The sequence below is a fragment of the Danio rerio genome, chromosome 5 (assembly GCF_049306965.1).
Source record: "Danio rerio strain Tuebingen ecotype United States chromosome 5, GRCz12tu, whole genome shotgun sequence".
NCBI lineage: Eukaryota > Metazoa > Chordata > Actinopteri > Cypriniformes > Danionidae > Danio > Danio rerio.
Genome location: NC_133180.1, coordinates 33554854 through 33576045, shown reverse-complemented (window position 1 = coordinate 33576045; position 21192 = coordinate 33554854). Strand labels below are relative to the sequence as shown.

Genomic DNA, 21192 nt, shown 5'->3' with positions numbered 1-21192 from the left:
TCTCTATATAAAGACATATTTTGCAATAAAAACTCACTTTATAGATTCAACTTAAGACTTGAATAGATTATTTATTTCTCTGTCGTTAATTTGATTGTGTCATCCATAATGCATCATGGGATTGTAGTTCTCGTGTTTCACTGAAATGGTGTTGAGTTTAAAAAACTTGCACTCTGAAACCTGCTTTCTTTCTTGTTTGTGTACACTGAAGTATTTGATTATCATTTCTTATTATGTTTATTAATATTTTTAATTTAAGCTTTAAAGTCATCTGTAAGCTAGTTTGCTCCCAAACAATGACACAAATTACAGTTAAAAGATATACGCATTCAAAACTTCTGAAATTGCATACTTTTCTACTATATAGGATGTGAAAAACAGTATGTGAGTTGAGTAGTATGTACAAATAAGGCATGGGCCGGTATAAAATTCTGACAATATGATAAAATACTGGATTTTGATTAAAAAAAATGTCATGGTATTGTGATTACTGCTCTAAAATTAGCTCTTTATAAATGTCTGGGTAAAAAACAAAACATTTTCCCCTCACATTAAACACACTGTTTTATTTGGAAAAGAAATGAACATATTTTGGAGCTGTAAACATGCCAGACTAAATAATTCAAATTAATCATAGACTTCTGTCTTCGTTATTTTCTAAAACAGCCTCTTTTCATATCTTTTTTGCTGAAAATGTTGTTGTCCTAAAAACATAAATAAAAAAAAAACCTTACACATACCTTAGGAATGGTAATACAGAAAAATATGGTGGTTTTTAAAACCTTTACTTTTCTAAACAGCAGTTATCGTCCCATGCCTAGTACAAATTAATAATATTAAAAAAAAAAAATATTTAGACATACTCAGATGACCTACACTACTGCTTATGGCAAGATTCTAAAGTGCGCATCCAATGAACACTTTTCTATCCCTTGAGACCATGTGAACTAATTTATGAACTCAAGTGAAGTGATGTGGATAGGTCATGATACTAATAAATTGCAGCTGCTAGATGTCTGAATTCCATTCATATTACTCACATTTATACTAAATAGAACATACTTGTCGTGAAGTAGATTCAAATGTAGTACCTACTCGAGTAGTTAGCGATTTCAGACACAACTACAATCTCTCTTTTTAACCAATATGAATACACAAACCTGATGACATCTCTTTGCATTTCAAATTCAAAATTTCTGTCTAATCAAACACTCGCTAGAATCTGAAGTCTCTCGCCTTACACTATTTTTTATACAGTATAATGGCACATATAGTGCATTTTATAAGATAAAACCATTGACATTTGCGCTAGTCTTCTCTAGTCCCAGGAAACAATAGTATACAGTGTGTCATATGTACGAGTTGAGCAGAATTCTTCACAAAATGCTAAATATTTTAATTAAATATTGAAGAAATTAGAAGAAAACACATTAAGACAGGCTTAGCGTTACAATTAGGACTATAATATAGTAATGAATCAATATTATAATATAAATAAATATTATCAGCTATTGAAAGGGGGAGAAATTACTCAATATGACCAATTCTAGAATTGGATCAATTCAAATAAATAGCACTGCATTTCAGTGTACTTAATGGGACCTTAGACAATAGTTACGTTTACATGGACATCAGTAATCAAGTTATTTGCCTTAATCTGAATAAGACAATAAAATGATGAAGGTGTTTACATGCGTTGCTTTTTTTGAATGTTCCTTTCATGATCCCATTTTACAAGTTATAGAACACAACTCCATTAACATCATCAGGCTATCTACATTTCCTCCAGATATTCATGTCATTTCGGGTGTTTCATTTTTAATGTTTCAACTTTAACTGCAGTTTGGTACTTTCACTTTCATTCAGGAACATTTCATCTATGCCCCCCATGTGACAATTGAGATTAAGGCCCAATGCCAATTCTCTTAAAAATTTATCCCTAAGAATTGGGACAGCACTACAGCACCTGTACACGTCATCATATGTCCTCGCGATTTCTTGCTTCATATGAGATCAGACGATCGCGACAGCTGGAGTTAATACAGTTGTGTTATTTTTTGGAATTTATCTTCAGGAAATCACTGAAGGCATATATTATGTTATCATAATGTGGCAATAAGATCATAATACTGTGCATTTAACACAGTGGCCATACTCATCAATGTAAACACACAAAAACAGCATTAACATTATAGCAGACACCGTAAAAAACACATTGACAGCCACTAGACTTTTCTGACAGGGTATTCTAGTGTCATCAAGTGTCAAAAAGTTGTGGGACTGTTATACATGAGTTATGATTAGGGATTATAGATTGTGAAATTTAGCGGTTTTTATTTTATCGTTTTTTTTTTAAGCATGACGGTAAAACATGAACGTGGTAATGAATATATTAAAACGTGTTTGTTTGTTGTAAAAATTCATAATAATGACAAAAAATACTAATTTGTGGATCTCCTTACTTCCGGGAACAGCTGTTGCTGGGGTATTAAGGGAATTCTTTCTTACCCCTTGGTTTCAAGTGCGGTCCTGAAAAGTCTTTGTTTGAAGGGGTGTATACCCCTTTGCCCTTAGCCCTACGCCTTCAAGCTAAAGAGAATTGGGACACCACTACCGCTTCACGGGCACTCGCAAAACGAGGGGTAGGGGTAAGGGGAAGGGCTAAGGCGGGAGTCACCAACCTCTAGGAAACTGAGACCTACTTCTTGGGTACCGATTAATGTGGAGGGCAACCAGTTTGATAAACACTTCTCAAATAACAAATTTGCTCAATTTACTTTTAACTATAATTTATGTTTTTGGTAATAATTAATAATATTCATCCATGTGAAGACACTGATCATGTTAATGATTCTCACAAAGTTACCAACAATAATTTAACAGGGTAGGAAATACCCTGTATTTAATATATCAATCTGCAACACTTTATTTTTATGTATCTATGCAAATATTTACATTTTAAATGATTACTTCTATATTAGATGAGCTTACTAGTAAGTGGCGCTATGGTGAGCTATTTTTAGAACAGGCACCATGTTGGTGACCCCTGGGCTAAGGGGTAGAATTGGGATTGGGCCATTGGATGCGAGTATGAACTGCTGGAAGTGTTGTTTTATTGGAATTTGATACCGCACGCCATATGGGAAAAAAACTCTGTAATTCGTGATGCAGGTGTCTGTGGACTCGGTAGGTGCAGAGAATAGTGTCAAACAGCTGTGTGTGTAAAGACTATGCTGTCGCAAAATGTGTATATTGCCACAAAAATCAGCATACTCCATGTCTTAATCTGATTTCTGTTTGGTTCGATTAAGACTTTAGTTGGATTAAGATAATCAAAAATCACTGTTTACATGGTAGACTCTTAATCAGAGCATTGTACTAATCATATTAAAATCATATTAAAATCGGGTTATTGGTGTCCATAAATATATTCTATGATATTTGAGAATAAATTCAGTATTAACCTCACTATAAAAAGTACTATTTATGGATAAGCACTCGTGATATCATTGTCTTATCAAATTAAGCCATATGGGTTTTAGTAGTCCCCATGAATCTGGTCGTGCGTGGTTAGAACAAACTATACATGTCCATCTGGAGGCTTTTCTGTAAGATGTTTTCGAAAGAGACACTGTACAATCAGCATTCTGGGAGTCTAAACAGATCATAAAGTTTCCTCAGCCGTCTTCAGAGTTGCTCTTTCTCTCTAGTATGCTGTTTGGCACTCTTCTCTACTGCTTTACCACTGAAGCCAAACAGCTGTGGACTTTATGATGCTGGCAGCTTAAAAACAGAACAGAGTCGAGTAGGGAGGCCCGGCCATGGCCATATCACAGGCAGACAACAGTATCTAACTCCATACTGATAAAAACTAAAGTAGCTATGCACAAGAGTTTGAATGCATTTCAAGAAGCAGGGTATACAAAAGCCTTCTACTAGACTTTTGTTTAATACGACTTAACCTGTGACTTATTATGTTAAATGACTGAACATCGGGTTGGATTTTCACATTTTTGTGCCTTGGTGGGACATCTCTGAGTTATTTGTATTAGTATGGCAGTGACAAAGTCATATTTTATCAGCTCCTGAACTATAGCCCGGTTTCCTTAACAGATTTGCACAAAATGTTGGCAATATATCTAAATGTTGATAAAACAAAAAACTATTTCTGAATGATATCTTTATGGTTTAATATAAAGTTATACAGATAAAATCTCCTTTTTGCTTCTCGCGATATGTGTGAGAGATCTGAGTATTAATAATAGTATCAGCTTAAAAAACCATTAACCAATATGATTCAGACCCCCGCATTTTTCATTTTGCAAACGCTAAATCCACCGCAAAACCAACAAAAACTCAAGATTTTTTGCAATCCAGCAAAATTCTTAATTCAAACGCAAAATAATCACAAAAAATGTAAATAATCTCATAAAATATAAAATTCCAAACTATATTATCAAATTAGATGTATTTTTGTTTGCATCTTATTGATTTACATGACTTATAGACGTTTAATGTGCATCAAATCGATAATTATTTTGCTTAAGTCTTTCCCTGTCATTGACAAATTTTTACGGCAATCTGTGTTTTAGGTGTTTTATGGTAGGGGAAGCCTTAACGCATGTCCCGAGATAGATAAATGAAGACAGAATCTCCAGGAAGTGAAATTTGAAAGAGAAAGTAAGATCGTGGATAAAAATAAGAGTTATACAACTTTCCTTAGGCTTAATCCCTATCGTTTTAGATCTTGTCTTGGCAAGAGGCCAAAATAAAGCTTTATTTTTACGATTTTATGATTTGTGTCATTATGTCAGATTGCACACTTGACATAGTAGGCTACCTAATATGTTAAATAGAATGATTCATTCATTTTCTTGTTAGCTTAGTCCCTTTATTAATCCAGGGTCGCCACAGCGGAATGAACCGCCAACTTATCTAGTACGTTTTTACGCAGCGGATGCCCTTCCAGCCGCAACTCATCTCTGGGAAATAAATAAAATAATAATAATATTAATAAAAATATATGAATAAGAATATATAAATATATATAAAAAAGAAAAACATATAAATGTTTTTATTAACTTATTAACATTTTCTAACTAATTAATATATTTTAAATAAATTGTCCATATTTCTGTGAATTACAACCACAAAATCAATCATTTTTAATTGCAAAAAAAAATCATGAAAAACTAGGGGGTCTGATATTTTAAGGCATGAACATTGCAGTCTTTTTTTAACTATACCTGAAGAACCATCTTGTGCAAGTGAAAAAATGGAAGTTCTTGCAAAACTGACATTTTTCCATTAGGTATATATATTAAGTTTCTATTCGCAATTTGAGTTTGCATACTTTGAAGGTTAATGGAAACCCAGCTACTGTGACAGTGCACTCAGCCCCTTGCTTAAGATTAGAAAATGCACAAAAATGGTTCCCAAGCTTTATTTTTTTAAATTAAGCATTTTGCAGTATTTTACCCAGTCACTTATATTATGTCAATGTTCATTCAGTCATTAGCCTTATTATTATTTTTTTTTACAATTGTCTTTTAATATTAGCATTAGATCAACACATAATTTATTTATAGATTTGAGTTTATGCTGTAGGTTGTCACAAAGTGGTTGATTTTACTATTGACCTTTATTAGCAGAACTGCCTTATTGCCGTGATTTATTGTAGAATTAACGTTGAAGTATAGGGACTCTGCTTCCACTGCTATATGATAAAAAAACATCCCTTCTTCATCTGTTCTGCTTTTTCCCCATCTTCACACAACATGAGGTGAGGAAACAATGTAATTACACCAATTTGCATGTGTTAATTGGATTAATTAGTGAATTGAAGAAAGAAGGGGGGAAGACTACAGGCATGTCCTCACAGACAAGGGCTTCTCGAAATCAGTGCACTTAAAAATAAAGTTTCTCCTTCCTTTACAAGTTGGCAAAACCTCGTGGTAGAGCTCTGATTTGAGAAACCGTTAATTGGCTTTTGAATATGTCAGACTAATTAGAAATGCGCAGTTGAAGCGTGGTCGGTTTGAATGCAAAGAGCTACTCGAATGGCCAAGGGAGTTTTTATTTTATTTTTTTCTGATTCACTAACCCCTCCTCTCACTTATCAAGATCTGGAGATAATTGCAATTAGGATCATTTGCATAAGTTAATGAATTTCTCTTCAACTTTCCTTAACGATCTCGAGCTACAGGATATTTCTAGAGTGCTGAATCGTAAGCACGTAGACGCGAGATGTCGGGATGCATGTCAAGGTGGCTGGGATTTATGAAAACCTCCGAGTGAGAATTTGGTTTGTAAATGATACAGCACAGATGTGACAATCTAATTGCCAAAACATTATATATAAGCATTCACTAGAATTCATTTACCACAGTGTAACTTTATTTTCAAGTAGTCTTTCCTGACTTTAGGCTATGGTTCCCCAAATATGTTTTCAGTGCGAGGGGTCTTCAGAAAATATGTCTGAATGATCTAATGCAATGGTTCTCAAAGTTGGGGTTGCAGGTCAATGATGGGGTTGCTTGGTGATATAAAAAAAGTCAAATAAATTTTATTAAACGATTAGAATTATCATATTTTGATTATAACCCACAGAAGATAAAAATGATAGTTCTTAATAGTAAATGAACAACAACATAAAAATGAAAAGCCATCAGCCTTTAAATGATTTTTTTTTCACAGGATTGGTGTATTTACATTAGATTAACAACAACACACTAAGGTCAGCAGCAGCAAGCGGGATTTTATAGCATTAGATTAAACTTCCTGACACCTTTATGGCAATCAAATACATTAACAATGAACACAGGCCACAACTGAACATTAAGAATGATCTTTGATTAGTGGTCTCCAAAACTGAACCAAGAATAGGCTTGTGCTGAAAACATTGTGACCCCCAGTCTCTTTAGCGGAGGTTGATATTAAATTATACAAATGAAAAAATGACCAAAAAAAAAACGATATGATTGTTAGACTGTTGCACTTTTTTGTGTTGTCAATATGTTCATGTTTATATAGGCCAATTGTTGGGTGCTTAAAGATTGTATATTTATAACCACCTCCGATGAATGAGGGGGTTGCAAGTCACTAGCATTGTTACTTTAGGGGTCGCGGACTGAAAGTTTGAAACCCCTGATCTAATGTACATTGTCCCTCATGCATACACTGAAAAAGACAACAATTTGATATTTACCAATTTTGCAGTGTGTATCTAATTTTCACTGGCAGTGTTCTGTATACATTTATTCTTAAAAAGAAAGAAAATAAAAACATAATGTATTGGATACAGCCAGATGTGTGTGTATTTTAGTGTCTGCGTCAAATTAAATTTACAAAAGTTTATTTTTTTGATACATGAAAAGCATAATAAATGCAAGTAAAGTCTAATGTTGCAAATAACTTTGAGAATGAAATGTGTAATTAAAAAGAGTGAAATAATGTTCCAGTGACATTGAGCACAATATAGATTTGTTTATATTAAGTAGCCCTTTTCACACATGCAGGCTGCGACTATGTCCGAAATCACATACTTCAATACTATTCAATTATTCATTTTCTTTTCGGCCCTTTATTAATATGGGGTCAGCATAGCGGAATGAACCGCAATCTTATTCAGCACGTTTTTACGCAGCGGATGCCCTTCCAGCTGCAACCCATCTCTGGGAAACATCTACACACACTCATTTACACTCATACACTACGGACTCATACACTACGGACAATTTAGCCTACCCAATTCACCTGTACCGTATGTCTTTGGGGGATACGACCTAACAAGAAGCACTGCTTTAAATGATCTTTTTTCGTGCCATGTATTTAAAATAAGGAAAAACATTTTTTTCCCCAGTATTTTAAATGGAGTTTTTGCGCTAGCCTGCTGCTAATGGCGGCGCCTGTGTTTAAAAGGTCTTTCGTCTCGTTTTATGCTTGAACAACTAAATAAATGCTTAAGTCTATTTAACTGAATGTATTTTAATTACAGCATCGATGCTGTAAAAGGAACCTTATGAAATTGAAAATAGTTAAATTAACCTTTCACCAGAAGTTCATCATTGGCTGTGCACATAGTTCATTGAATTGTATGTGTGAACAGGCTCTTTTTAAAAAATATCAGGATATTTTCAGGATATTTACTGCTATCACTGTGTAAAAGGAGCTAATAATATTATTATCCGCTCTGCTCTAAAAAAAAATTATTTAAACATTTTTTGAAATAAATTATATAAAATCTGTAGTATAAATATGTAAAAATTACAATTTATATGTATTTTGGGGCTGCACACTTTGATTTTTGCTCTAAACATGCCTGACTAGGCTTTTGGGCTATTTCTATTTTAGTACTCAATAACATTTTAAATGGATGTCTTTAGTAAATCATGGCAAAAATGAGTTTTTGATCATTGAAAACACCTATTGGTCTTTTCCCCATATTATCTCCACACACAGATTCTTATCCGTTTAAAATTACACAGTGTGTCCTACGAAGCAGAGCATAATTTCTGAGTGTGATCTAACCTCCGACTTTTAATACCCCACAAACAAGCACAGAGTTCTTCAATGTGAAAAGTCACAGCTGGCTTTTACACCCCGTACCCAACACATCCACATCCACATCCACCAACAGCCATAATGAGGCAAACTTGGCTTCCATTTTTCTCATAAGAAAGGCGAGGGAAAGGAACATTTTTTATTAATCGTAAAAGTAAATTGGGAAGGAACACCTTGTGATTGCAGGCCAAAGGTAGTTGAAAAAAGAGAGATGGGTTTAATTAGCTAATTAAATAAACAAGATACGAGGGAGTTCAATGCCAAAAAGCAATTACCAGAGATGCCATAATGAGAAAACTTTTCAAACCTCGGCAAATGAGATCAGAAAGAGGCAGATTTAGAAGTAGTAAATGAAATCTAGACATGAAAGAAAAGGGTGGGAATGTAACGTTCATTTTGTAGCGACGTTCACAAAGATGCACAAGACCTCCCTTTAGCGAGATCCACAGACTGAAATCACGGCAGGAGAAAGAGAAAGCGCCAGCTCAAATGCCTTTCATTACTCTCTGTAATGATGCAGACACAAGGGTTTGTGTTGAAATCTGGAAGGTAATGAACCATGTTTTTTTGGCCAAGGACTATTGGAGAGCCGTCTCGACTTCCAATGAGTGTCCAACACACCAAGCCAAAACCATCAAATATTGATGTAGGCAGAGCAGAGACGTCAAGACTGCATTTTTGATGGTTATAATTATTTAATTAAGTACTTTTTTTTTCCTTTACAGATATCTTACTTTTGAACGTCCCTCTTTTTGAACAGGGGACACAAGGAAACAGGTCAACCACTGAACACAACACACAACAGCACATGAAATATGTACAATTTTACTCTCCATCTCCTTCATACTCTCAAAAGTCTTGGCAGACACTGAATAGCAGTCTCTATTAGAGAATATGCATACAGATTTATTTATTCTACCAAACCATTCAGGGGGAGGAAAAAAAAAAACATGCCGTTTCCTCATGAGACCAACTCTTTCAAAAAGAGCTCTTCGTATGTCTTAAACTCGAGTAGACAAAACAATACATGTTCACGTATCTGTACTGTGCATGTGTACGATTACTTGCTAATAGGAAGTAAATGACAATGGAGGGAAAACCGGAAGTAAAAATGTTTTTAGGCACCAAAGACGACAGAACATGTTCAAAAAAAGGAAGGAATAAACTTACACTTAGAGTGAAAAGGGCCTGTAAACAAAAGCAACAACCACTGAAAAAGTCTTTTGATATATGGATGTCGTTTTGAGGGCATAAAGTAAAAACCATCACCATCCGTAGTCCAAAATGTCAGGTGATGTCCACAACATTTCTTGAGAAACTTCTCAAAAGGGAACAAAATGGTGTTGAGCATCACCCCAGCTTTAAAGAGCTGCTCTTGAAAATGAGTCTAAGGCTTTCAGGGTCAGGGCATCCCAGCCATAACCACAGACCGCATCTGAGGGAGTGCGTATGATTATTTTTAGCTTCCGTGTCTTTCTTCGACTTGATTACGTTTTCCCTTGTCAGGGGTGATTGTCTCACAAGTGACTCACAGTACTTGCGTAGTTCTGAACTCTTTTAAGGTGGCTGGATGCGCAGAAGTGGGCAGAAGGTCTCGGGTGAAGGTGGACATTCACGAGGAGAGATTGGAGGGAAGATGTGAGGAAAGGACTGAAGAGAAGGCACACCGCAAATAATAAATCCAGATTTCCTCAGCACACCTGTGTAACAAGATCAAGTAGCTAATTAGTTTTTTTTCCCCCATCATCCGGTACATTGACAAATTTTGTAATGCCAGTTGAGAAAGAGCTGTGACAAAAAAGCTTCTAATATACTCAAATTCTTTCTCAATTGTAGTTTAGAGGTAAACAGCAGTACATTACAACTACAGTGTTAGTAAACATACATTTTTCACCCACATTGCTGAGAGCAACTTTTAGATGATTATGTAAATATGCAAGGGTTATTTGCTCTCAATGATAAAACTGTACAACTAAAATGGCAGCTGTGAGAAAACAGCAGATAAGAAAGCATCTGATCATAGTTCATTCGATTATAACTACACTATAAGTATAGTTTAAAGCAGCTTATCAGGGTTTTTCCAAACAAGCCAGAGGAAATGTATCAGAGAATGCAAAAAAACTCAGACTCTTGAGCCTCAGCACACACCTACTTATTGCACTCACTCACAGTGGACCATCTGTAGTTTGAAGGTGTTTATAATCCAGAGTAAATGTCTTTAGAAAGTTCACTTTCGCAAGTTGTTTTAAACTCCTAAAATGAACTTTAGTTTGCCTGATACGGTCAATTCGTTATTTTATTTTGTTACTACTGAGTATATCTGGGTTAAGCTTGAATGACTTTGAGAAAAAAATCTGATCAAAATTGCGATTTGCAATTTAAAATGTGATTTACTATAATTTCCTAAAAGCGCTGCAGGTTTAATGTGGTGGTTTTAACAGCATGAAAGAAAGACCAAGCATAATCACAAAAAACACTACACTATGCTACTGTTTATTTAAAACCATTTTTCCAAAAAAGTTGTCAGTTATTATGACAAATTAAAAAAACAACTACAGTATATATTTCAAACCTTTTAAACCTTTTCATTTAGACTGATATTAATTTCATGACATTACAGTGAATTAACAATGCTTTCTATAAACAATTTTAGATATTACTTTAAATCACAAGAATTCTTGAATTAAAATGCTAAATTTAAAAATAGATTTATATTTATATATTATTTGTAATACAATTTTGTACAATTTTTTTAATACAATTTTGTCCAACAAGCAGTCAGATAACTGAACTGTACCTTTAATTTTACCTGCTCAAAGAAAACACTTTTTGAATGCATCAAATTCAAGTACATGAACAGAACAACATGCGTTTTTATAGCAAATAAATAAATATAAATCTCCCATTTGCTTTTTGAGCATTGTCGAGCGAGTTCTGAAACACCTGTGACTGGTCATTGTGTTCCCGCCCTCAACAGAAAGGTCTGCGATTGGTTCTAACGGTCAGTGCGGCTCTGTCGTTTTTTACCGATGAGTGAGGTGGATACGTGGTTACAGTCTATAATGCATGGTTATCACAGCTGATCCATGATAGCCACGCTGATCCACAAGTATCGCTGTAACAGCCGAGAGAGCAAAGGAAACTTTATCTCACCTACACACACTTCAAATTGGGATTTCAGTTTCAAATCGATTAGTTGTGCAAGCCTAATCAGGGTGTTAATAAGTTTGCAGAATTTTTATTTTTATTTTAAATCAGTTGTTAGTGTTTGTATCATACCTTTTGGTCGGGCAGCAGGGTGTTGCTCTGCAGGGGGGTCAGATGACTACTGAGCAAAGCTCCACCTGGTCGATCATGCTCACAAAAAATGGTGCCGTTGACATAGTGAAATCTGTCACCAGGAACCAAGCGATTTCGGCAAGTGGCACAGGTAAAACACTGGAGGAGAAAAACCAAGCGATGTAATTTTACTCAAACTCATTTAGCAAAACAAGACAATCTTACAGCTGGAAATCAATTGGAGTTGAGATGACAGAGAGGTTTTTATGGTATATTGGTGTGCATCCAGTTGAAATGGATAATCAAAAATATATTGCTGGGATTTCTTTCACTCGGTTGTTTAATGGATTGAGTGCAGGCTTATAGACAATTGCATGAGAGTGAGGAGCAATGTTTAAGTGGAAGATCACTGATGGTTTTTTAGATGTAAAAATGCCAGTATCAGTATTTAAAATAAAAAAGACACATATCCATAGATGACTAGTTTATAATATCAACAAGCTTCATTTACTGAACCATCAAAATGAGGGGAAATTTCATATAAATAGTTTCCCACTACTGAAAGACCAGCACATATGGTACATCTGCATTGTTTGGAAAAATCTATTACACTTGAAGCTCACATTTCTTCAGATGCTCACAAATTAGAAATTTTGTCAGGATGTAGTTACCCAATTTTGAGAACTTATGCAAACATGGACCACTGGGAAACCAAACTGCTCCACTCAGCTTAATCAGGGAATGGTTTCCTTTTTCCATCAAATATTATTAAGACAGGTTGACACCTACACCACTATAATTAAGGAGGAATGTGTGGCGCAGTTGGGAAAATGGTTAGTTGATGAGTTTCGGTAGGCGTCTCATGAGACTATTCTGATATCCGTGTTCAATGACTGCAAGACTTCACCTGACAATTCATTGAAAAATCAAGTTTCCCAAAAAGAGAGGATACTTTGGGTTTTTATAGATGTTTTTACTACAACCAAATGGTAATAAAATATTAAGGAAAAACAAATATGTTAATACAGTGTTAATTCCTCAGATTCTCACTCTGGAGACATGGGATGTGGATCCAGGTCATTGTTTTGCAAGAATCACATATTTTAATCTTACAACTTCTCAGCCTTAAGGGAGCAGCAATACAATAAAATGTCAACAATCTGACTATAAAACATTGACTCAAGCTTATGTTAAGCAAACCCTGCTGGTTTACATGCTGATGTCAAAGAGAATTAGGTAATTGCAATGTACAAAATTTCCCCCAATGTTTGAAACTGGTTAAGAAATTGCAACCATACAAGTTAGAATGTTGCATAAGTCTTTTATTTTTGCAATGTAATTCTGAATGACAATGTGATGTCATTTGAAGCCAAATGCAGTAACCACAAATAGTCAAAACGTAGTTAATAAATCCTCCTGTGACAGACTGACAGGCTTAGCTTATATTTTCTCAGATTCAACAGTGTGAAATTTCTGAAGCTAGTCACATTGCTGTGTAGGGTAGTACAATTGTTTTGTTCTTCTGCCTCATGCATTACACCTTATTTCAAGTCCAGAATGAAAAAATAATTATAGTGTTTATCAAATCTGTATAGACAGTTAAGTTTTATGACTAATATATTATATTACTCAACTAAACCATCTCAGCCTGAGGTAAATACATTTTGGAAGTATTAAGATCTATTCTCGGATAACGTGAAGTGCATCCAGGTTATCGAAAAAGATGGGGTCTAAGATTAAGGGTGCGCTCATACTTGTGGTTCGCATGTTTTTGTTCTTTACTTAGGACAAAAACAAGAAAAAAAAAAACTTTTTTGATAATGTATGTTTTTTCTTATAAATAGTTTTTGCTTTCTCCTAAGTTCCCTTTGTTATTTTTAACCCTTTCACATGTGAGTTTTAAATACTCCAGCTGACCCTCTTGCATGAGTTTTTTTTTGTGACCATTACTTAGAATCGATTGCATTCTAAAGTTCCCATGTTGACACTTCAAGTTTATCATGAGACCCACCAGCCCCAATGATCTATGTATATGTTGTATTTTGTTTCATTTTGCCCTTTTCTGTAAATATTGACAAATGTTCTTATTATACTGTAAAATTTCTGATACTCTGATTCTCAAATATGTGATAGAACATATATTTTATATTTTAAACAGGTTAGTAATGAAATTATTATTTTTGTTACATGATAGGTAATGGGCACTGCCATTGTTGCTAGAAGGCATACATCTGCGATTGGAAGTTAACAAGAAGTATTAATATTTTTTTATTAAATTATTATTAATAATTAATTAAATAATTATTAATTAATAATTATTAATGTATTTTATTAGCTAAAATTGTATTTTATTAGATTATTATATATTGACGGAAGTATCCTTAGCTTATCGCATCTAGACTTCACCCTCTCCTGCAGCTCGGTGAAGTCTAGATGGGATACAGCTGAGACTACTCATGTCAATATAGCATAATTTTTGTGACGCTATACAACAAATACAATTTTTACATTTCTATAAGGGTTGGGTTTAAGGTTAAGGGAGGGGTAGATGCTAATAAAATACAATTAATAGCTAATTTAATAAATAATATTAATACTTCTTGTTGATCTCAGTTGTATTTCTTCGAGCAACAACTTCCGATCTCAACTGTATCCCTTTTAGCATCAACCACAGGAGATCCGAGCTGCTGGATTTACATTGTTATGCTGGATATGTTTGTTCATAATATTCTGCGGAAATGCATGAAGGTAAGCAACTGTTTATCTGAAAGGAATATAGAAAATATTTTAGCAACATAAACAGTGTGTATCTTATGCAAGCAAAGCACATTGTCCAGTTATATTGAGAAATAGTTATTATTGCCGTCTCCATAGACAGCCGCATGCATTGTACGAACTTTAAGTGGTATGTTTTGTTTGTAGTTATGTGTATTCGAATGTCTGAAACCTAAAATAAAGGTTATTTGTTTGGAAGCACAGATAAATTGTGATTTATGATAAGCGCTGCGCACCATCAGATTTGAATTTTAGCTGTTGATGATGTTCAGTCTGAACGTTCCAATAATACTGGTGTGATCGTACACTTCAGGGACCAACTGAGGCTAATCACACCGGTGTGATCCTACACATGAAAGGGTTAAAAATGGAACTTAAAAAAATGAAAAAAGGCTTACATGAGATAAACTAAACAAATATCCAAAACAATGCGAAGTACTGGGCTAAACATGTTTGTTGACTGCGTACATGTAATACTGTTTATCAGTTGAGAACTTATGAATAGGGTTGGGTACTGCAACCTTTGGGACCGGTATGCACTGGATCAAATCATCATATGAATTTCGGTGCCTAATTTCGGTGCTGTAGCAAGAACATAAAGCAGGTCGCAGCAGAAGCGCAGCTCGGCAACGCACAGCGACATGAATTCGCAAGTCAGCAGCGCCCAAGCACGACTCATGACTGTTCATATTTCTGCCATGCCACAGAGCGCTATCTGAATAGTTTCATTTTAAATAAAATGCGAATGTGCACGTCTGGTTTGTGATCAACGGTCATGTGCGCGCCGTGCTGCGGCTCGGAGCGGCGCATCTGCTGACGCCCTTAAGAAGCACAAAAGGGTGCGTTAAAGGCACATGTAAGTAAGCATTGTGTCACACTATCTCTAAATGTTTAATTCTACAGCTTTGAGGGATACGGATATCTGCGATGTCAGGCGTTGGTTATTGTTACTTACAAAAGGCAAAGCGCGCAATATGAGCGACTCACTTCATTAACTCGCATGATCGCGTTCATCTAATTAGCTTAAACTAAGTATTCTAAAGTATGGCTATATTTTACAAGCAAGAATTCTGACACACCAATATCAGTGGTGTAAAGTAACTAATTACAAATACTCAAATTACTGTAATTGAGTAGTTTTTCTCAGGAATTGTAATTTACTAAGTACTTTTAAAAATGTGTACTTTCCCTTGAGTACAGTTTTAGTGCAGTAATCAGTACTTTTGCTCCACTATTTTTCTTCAACCTGCCGTTACTACTTTATTTTTTCTTGTCTATGGAGATTAGGAAAATCAGTCCTGTGATTCCTGTCCAATCAAATCTCACATAGAAGGTAAATCGCATTATAATGAATCACATCAAAATGGGGTTATCAAAAGAAATTTATTAATGCAATTCAAATATTTAATATATGAATTGATGTTTACTTTAAACTTATTATAAATATATATTTATATTGTTTAGTTATAATGTTTAAAATATTTTTTTGTCAAATAATTTTGTGGCTAAAAAGTATCGGTTCAGGCACCGTTTTGGCACCGGTACGGTTTTAAAAGTATCGATTTAGCACCGGTATTGAAATAGCCCCAAACGATACCCAACCCTACTTATGAACAGTTTATAAATAGGTCAAAACAACACCAGAAATTTCCCTGTCACACACACACAAAGATCTCCGACAAGAAATTTATCTTCCAAAGTGCAGCTATGACCCCAAAAAAAAAAACATGTAAGCTAGAGCATTCTGTCCTTTTTGTGGGCGCGTCTTGTAACATCATGTCCCGTTTTGTTTTATTTAAAGGTCTTTGATTTATTACGTTCATATAACCGTTCAGTGTCAAATCAAACCTGCCAAATATGAACACATGCAAACTGGTTGAAATATTAGGTAAAGTTGGACACAGTTTTTTCAGCAGGAGATAGAATTGCGTTTTGTTTAAAAATGTAAAGCTCTGAAAGATAGAAAAAAAAAAAACATGCACAGATGAATCTTTTATATGTCTGTTTTTTTTTTTTTTGTGGACACTGTGGCTCACCTTTAGATGGTAGACGTTACCCTGGGCCCTCATCACCATCTCACTGGCAGGAATAGACTGTCCACACGCACTGCAAGCTCCACTGTGACCAAACAACCTGCATTGTTGAAGGGGGAACAAACAACAATTAGTTTATACATGAACACTGAAGTTACAACAGAGCAGTTATAAATAAGTCGACATGATTTATAAGGACCAAAATGAGTGGCATTCTCATTTAAAGGATGAAAACTGTTTACCATATGGCAAAAACACACAAATCATCCTGATCTACTTCTTAGCACTGCACTCGAAGGAAATTTAATTTTTACGTCTCGAAGTTGGAGCGTTTTGCGATGTGTGTGTTTGTGTATGCGTGGCTTAGATGGCAGGGCACCAAAGCCCCTCTAGTCCTAGACTGCAGCCTATCAGCTAATCTGGAGTGGCAGTGTAATTGGTGGCAATGGGTGGGGGGTGGCTATAGGAGCCTCTGATCCACCCTTGGCTCCTAATTAGGGAGCACTTGATTACTCCGCTGCCTGAGCTTGAGGTTGTTATGGGCAATTTTAGGAGAACACTCAAATGAGTTCAAGTCGTGCTCTTGATGAGCTGAAAGAAAAAAAAAAATCATCAACAAACTCGGTCGTCCAGAGATAAAACCCAGATGCACACAAACACCATGCAACATACACACACACGTTGCATACACACAAACAAGTTGTTTTCATTCAGAACACCTGGAGCCCCCACCACCGTGTCACAGTCATGTTTCAGTAGGAAACATTTCTTCCGCTCCCTCTCTGGGGTCTTTATTGTGACGGTAAGCAGATCGGTTTGGCAGCTAATTCTCAGCCCCTCACTTTCTCCTCTTCTCCATGGCCTCTTTCTCTCTCAACCCCTCCTCCGCTATCACTGTCCCAGCTCTGACTGCTCGCAGTAATGAATTTTTGATCTTAATCCAAACAGTAATTTAATAAGAGACGGCAGAAAGGAGCCCTGTTCTCCCTAATTAATGCACCCTACTTTTATCAGACCTCAGGCTCCACGCTGTGTCATTTGGTAATGAAGCTCTGCCCTTTTGATTAGCTGTATTATACATATTTAATACACTGCAGATTGAGTACACCTTACATGCACTCTTTAAGGAAATATCCAAGAGACTACCCTTGACATGTCTAACATGTGCTGAGTTAGAGTGCTGTAAAAAGAAAAAAAGAAAAAGTGTCCCTTTCTCACTCAAGTCATTATATAATCCAAAGTTGTCATAAAACAAGAACTGATTATATGGTGTAGATCATTAGCCACTTCTTTTCTCTTAACCCTCTGGGACTCTTCAGTTAAAACTGACAATTTTTTCTTTAAATAGTAATGTTTTGAATTGACAATTTTTTGCTTCATTAGAATGGGATGACACTTGGTGAATTCTGTCGCATTAGATTTGTGGAGAAAATAGACGTGATTTGGAAAAAGAAAACTTGGTATGTTTGCAGTCAAAAAATGGCAAAGATAGCGAATACATGGGAAATAAGACAAATAAAATAAGATTGAGAATGTTTTTGTAGATCAAACTAGTGTTGCACAATATATCGTTTCTGCATCGACATGGCATTCTGCGCATCTGCAATAGTCACATCTCAGGATGTGCAATGAGTTGGTGTTATAGTTGACCAGGAGTTAGAATAATAGTTGACCATAGTTCAGAATACATGAGACTTTTGTGTATAACAAAGGGAGTAAAGGTTTATCATTTGTCTGTGTCTTTAAGGTTTGTGACTGTGTGAGCATTTCTCTTTAAAAGCTTAAAGAAGTCAGGCACAGGATAGTACACTGCATTTTATTGAATCATTTTTATTCAATCAAGATGACTATTTTACATTTCATTATTCAATTTCTGTACTGAATACTGTTTTAGTCCACAGAAAACCAAAGCACTGTTTATTTAATTTATTTATTAAGCTTTATAAGTGACATGGTGGCTCAGTGCTTAGCACCGTCACCTCACTTCAAGAAGGTCACTGGTTCTAGTCCCAGCTGGGTCAGTTGGCATTTCTGTGTAGAGTTTGCATGTCCCCGTGTTCAAAGTCCAAAGACATGCACTTTAGGCAAATTGAATGAAGTAAATTGGCTATAGTGTATGTCTGCTTGCGAGTGTGTATAGATGTTTCCCAGTTCAGTTCTGGGTTGCAGCAGGAAGGGCATCCTCTGTGTAAAACATATGCTGTTTAAAGTTGGCGGTTCATTCTGCTGTGGCGACTCCATATGAATAAAGCAACTAAGCCGTAGGAAAATGAGTGAATGAATGAATAAATAAATTTAGCTTTATTGAAATTTATCTAATTTGTTTACTTTTTTCTATGCATGATTCACTTCCCTATTCCAATCAATCTTAATTAATGATTTTTTTTTTCAAATAGAGCTTTTCATGCCATCTGATGAAACTGTATTCATATAGTTTCAGTATATTTCAGATTATCAAAATATCAGATTTTTACAATATTGTGCAGCCCTGGTTCAAACTAGAATCAGCCATAAAAAACTGCATATAATTACATACAAATCTACAAGAATTTAAAAAATTTATAATAAAAAAAAATTATTTCAAAGTACATTAAGACTTTTAATTTAATTAATGACAATGACTAATATTATTATTAAAGATTAATATTATTACTATTACTACTACAATGAAATATATAATTTTACAATTTGTATGCAGTTAATTTTTATTAAACAATTTTATAAGCTAATTTTAATAGTAATAAATAATTTTAAAAAACATGAATACAACATGAATTAACAGTACTGATTATTATTTACTGGTAATATTTACTAATATTTAGTTTATATCAATCTAAAATGTATAATTCTCCAAATGTATAAATTATAAGCGAAATAATAATGCAAAAAAATTGTATGTTAAATGAGTTTGTAAATTATTACATGTATTAATATTAATAAGTTATTATAGAGCTGAAGTGAGAATTATTTTTCCTTTTTTTTTTCTTTTTCTTTTTTTTTTATATTTCCCAAATGATGTTTGACAGAGCAAGGAAATTTTCACAGTATGTCTGATAATATTTTTTCTTCTGGAGAAAGTCTTATTAGTTTTATTTCAGCTAGAATAAAAGCCGTTTTTAATTTTTGAAAAGCCATTTTAAAGACAATTATTAGCCCCTTTAAGCTAATTTTTATTTTAATAGTCTACAGAACAAACCACTGTGAAGCAATAACTTGCCTAATTGCCCTTACCTGCCTAGTTAACCTAGTTAAGCCTTTAAATGTCACTTTAAGCTGTATAGAAATGTCCTAATATCTAGAAAAAATATCTAGTCAAATATCATTTACTGTCATCATGGCAAAGATAAAAGAAATTAGTTAATGAAAATGAGTTATTAAAACTATTATGTTTAGAAATGTGCAGAAAAAAATCTGCTCTCTGTTAAACAGAAATTAAGGGAAAAAAATAAGGGGGCTAATAATTCAGGGGGGGGGGGGCTAATAATTCTGACTTTAACTGTATGTACGATAATAATTATTTTGCATTTATTTATTTTATGTCAAATATTATGTACATTTTCAGTTAGCCGAGTAATTTACTTTTATGACAGGTCTGCATTTTTTCTTCCCTTTTTTTTAGAGCCAGTGAGATTGTTTGACTTTTGAGCAACCATCTCTGGCACTTATACAGCAAATACGCACACGCACACACACACACACACACACACACACACACACACACACACACACACACACACACACACACACACACACACACACACACAGTGTGGTAATGCCAAATAGTTAGATATCCCTGGTTTGGGTCCAAACAGACCAGTGTGGGTCTAACAGGCAACAATGGCGTGCCGTCATGGACCAATGCATCACTGCACACATCCAAACACACAGAGGTCAATTTCAAAGCCTCAGCGATTATAAACAAATCTAATCTCCTCACCTCTGGAGCCTTCAGCTCAAAATATACAAGGGAATACAGGCCAAATTCAATCAAAAAGCTATGTAATCATCATACAGACATACAAGCAATCATAGACCCCAGTGAAAAATGCCATTAAAATAAACGAATGGTTTTTAGAGTTTGGAAAACAAGGTTACGGTTGTTTTGTAGACTGGTCAAAATTTATGACAGAATGACAATTCTGAGAAGAGTTTTCATTTAATCATTGACTGTGGTTTGAGTCTAAAGCACTGTACGGCACATGAAAAACATGTGGGGAGTCTTTGAGGAATATGGCTGCTCCAGATGCCATGTTACAAGCACCCACACACTTCCTGTCATGATCGCTCAACTTTTTTGGTCCTGTTACATATTATTAAACGCTTTGTCGGATCCAAAAGATGACCTTATGACAGACCACCTTCCACATTTACCATGATATAATATGCTATTTTCAGAAAAAAATTCCTTGTTACACCTTCTATAATCTTTGTAATTACAATCAATTATGATTAACAGAAAATTATATAGTGGGCGGTGCAGTGACACAGTGGGTAACACTGTCGCCTTACAGCAAGAAGGTCACTGGTTCCAGCCTCGGCTGGT

The 21192-nt window shown here is 34.9% G+C and overlaps 1 protein-coding gene across 5 annotated transcripts in view; it reads right to left on the bottom strand.

Moving 5' to 3' along the window:
* Positions 1-9237: 9237 nt before the first annotated feature.
* lmo4a (LIM domain only 4a) overlaps positions 9238-21192 on the bottom strand; it is a 21583-nt gene continuing 9628 nt past the window's right edge. For 4 of the 5 annotated variants that reach the window (XM_073949728.1, NM_177984.1, XM_073949730.1 and 1 more), the window contains 3 exon segments: positions 16653-16749; positions 11842-12000; positions 9238-10262 (listed from right to left, as the gene is read on the bottom strand). In XM_073949728.1, the coding sequence (XP_073805829.1) occupies positions 10254-10262; positions 11842-12000; positions 16653-16749 (265 nt within the window). In that variant the 3' untranslated portion in view covers positions 9238-10253. 5 annotated transcript variants of the gene reach the window in all.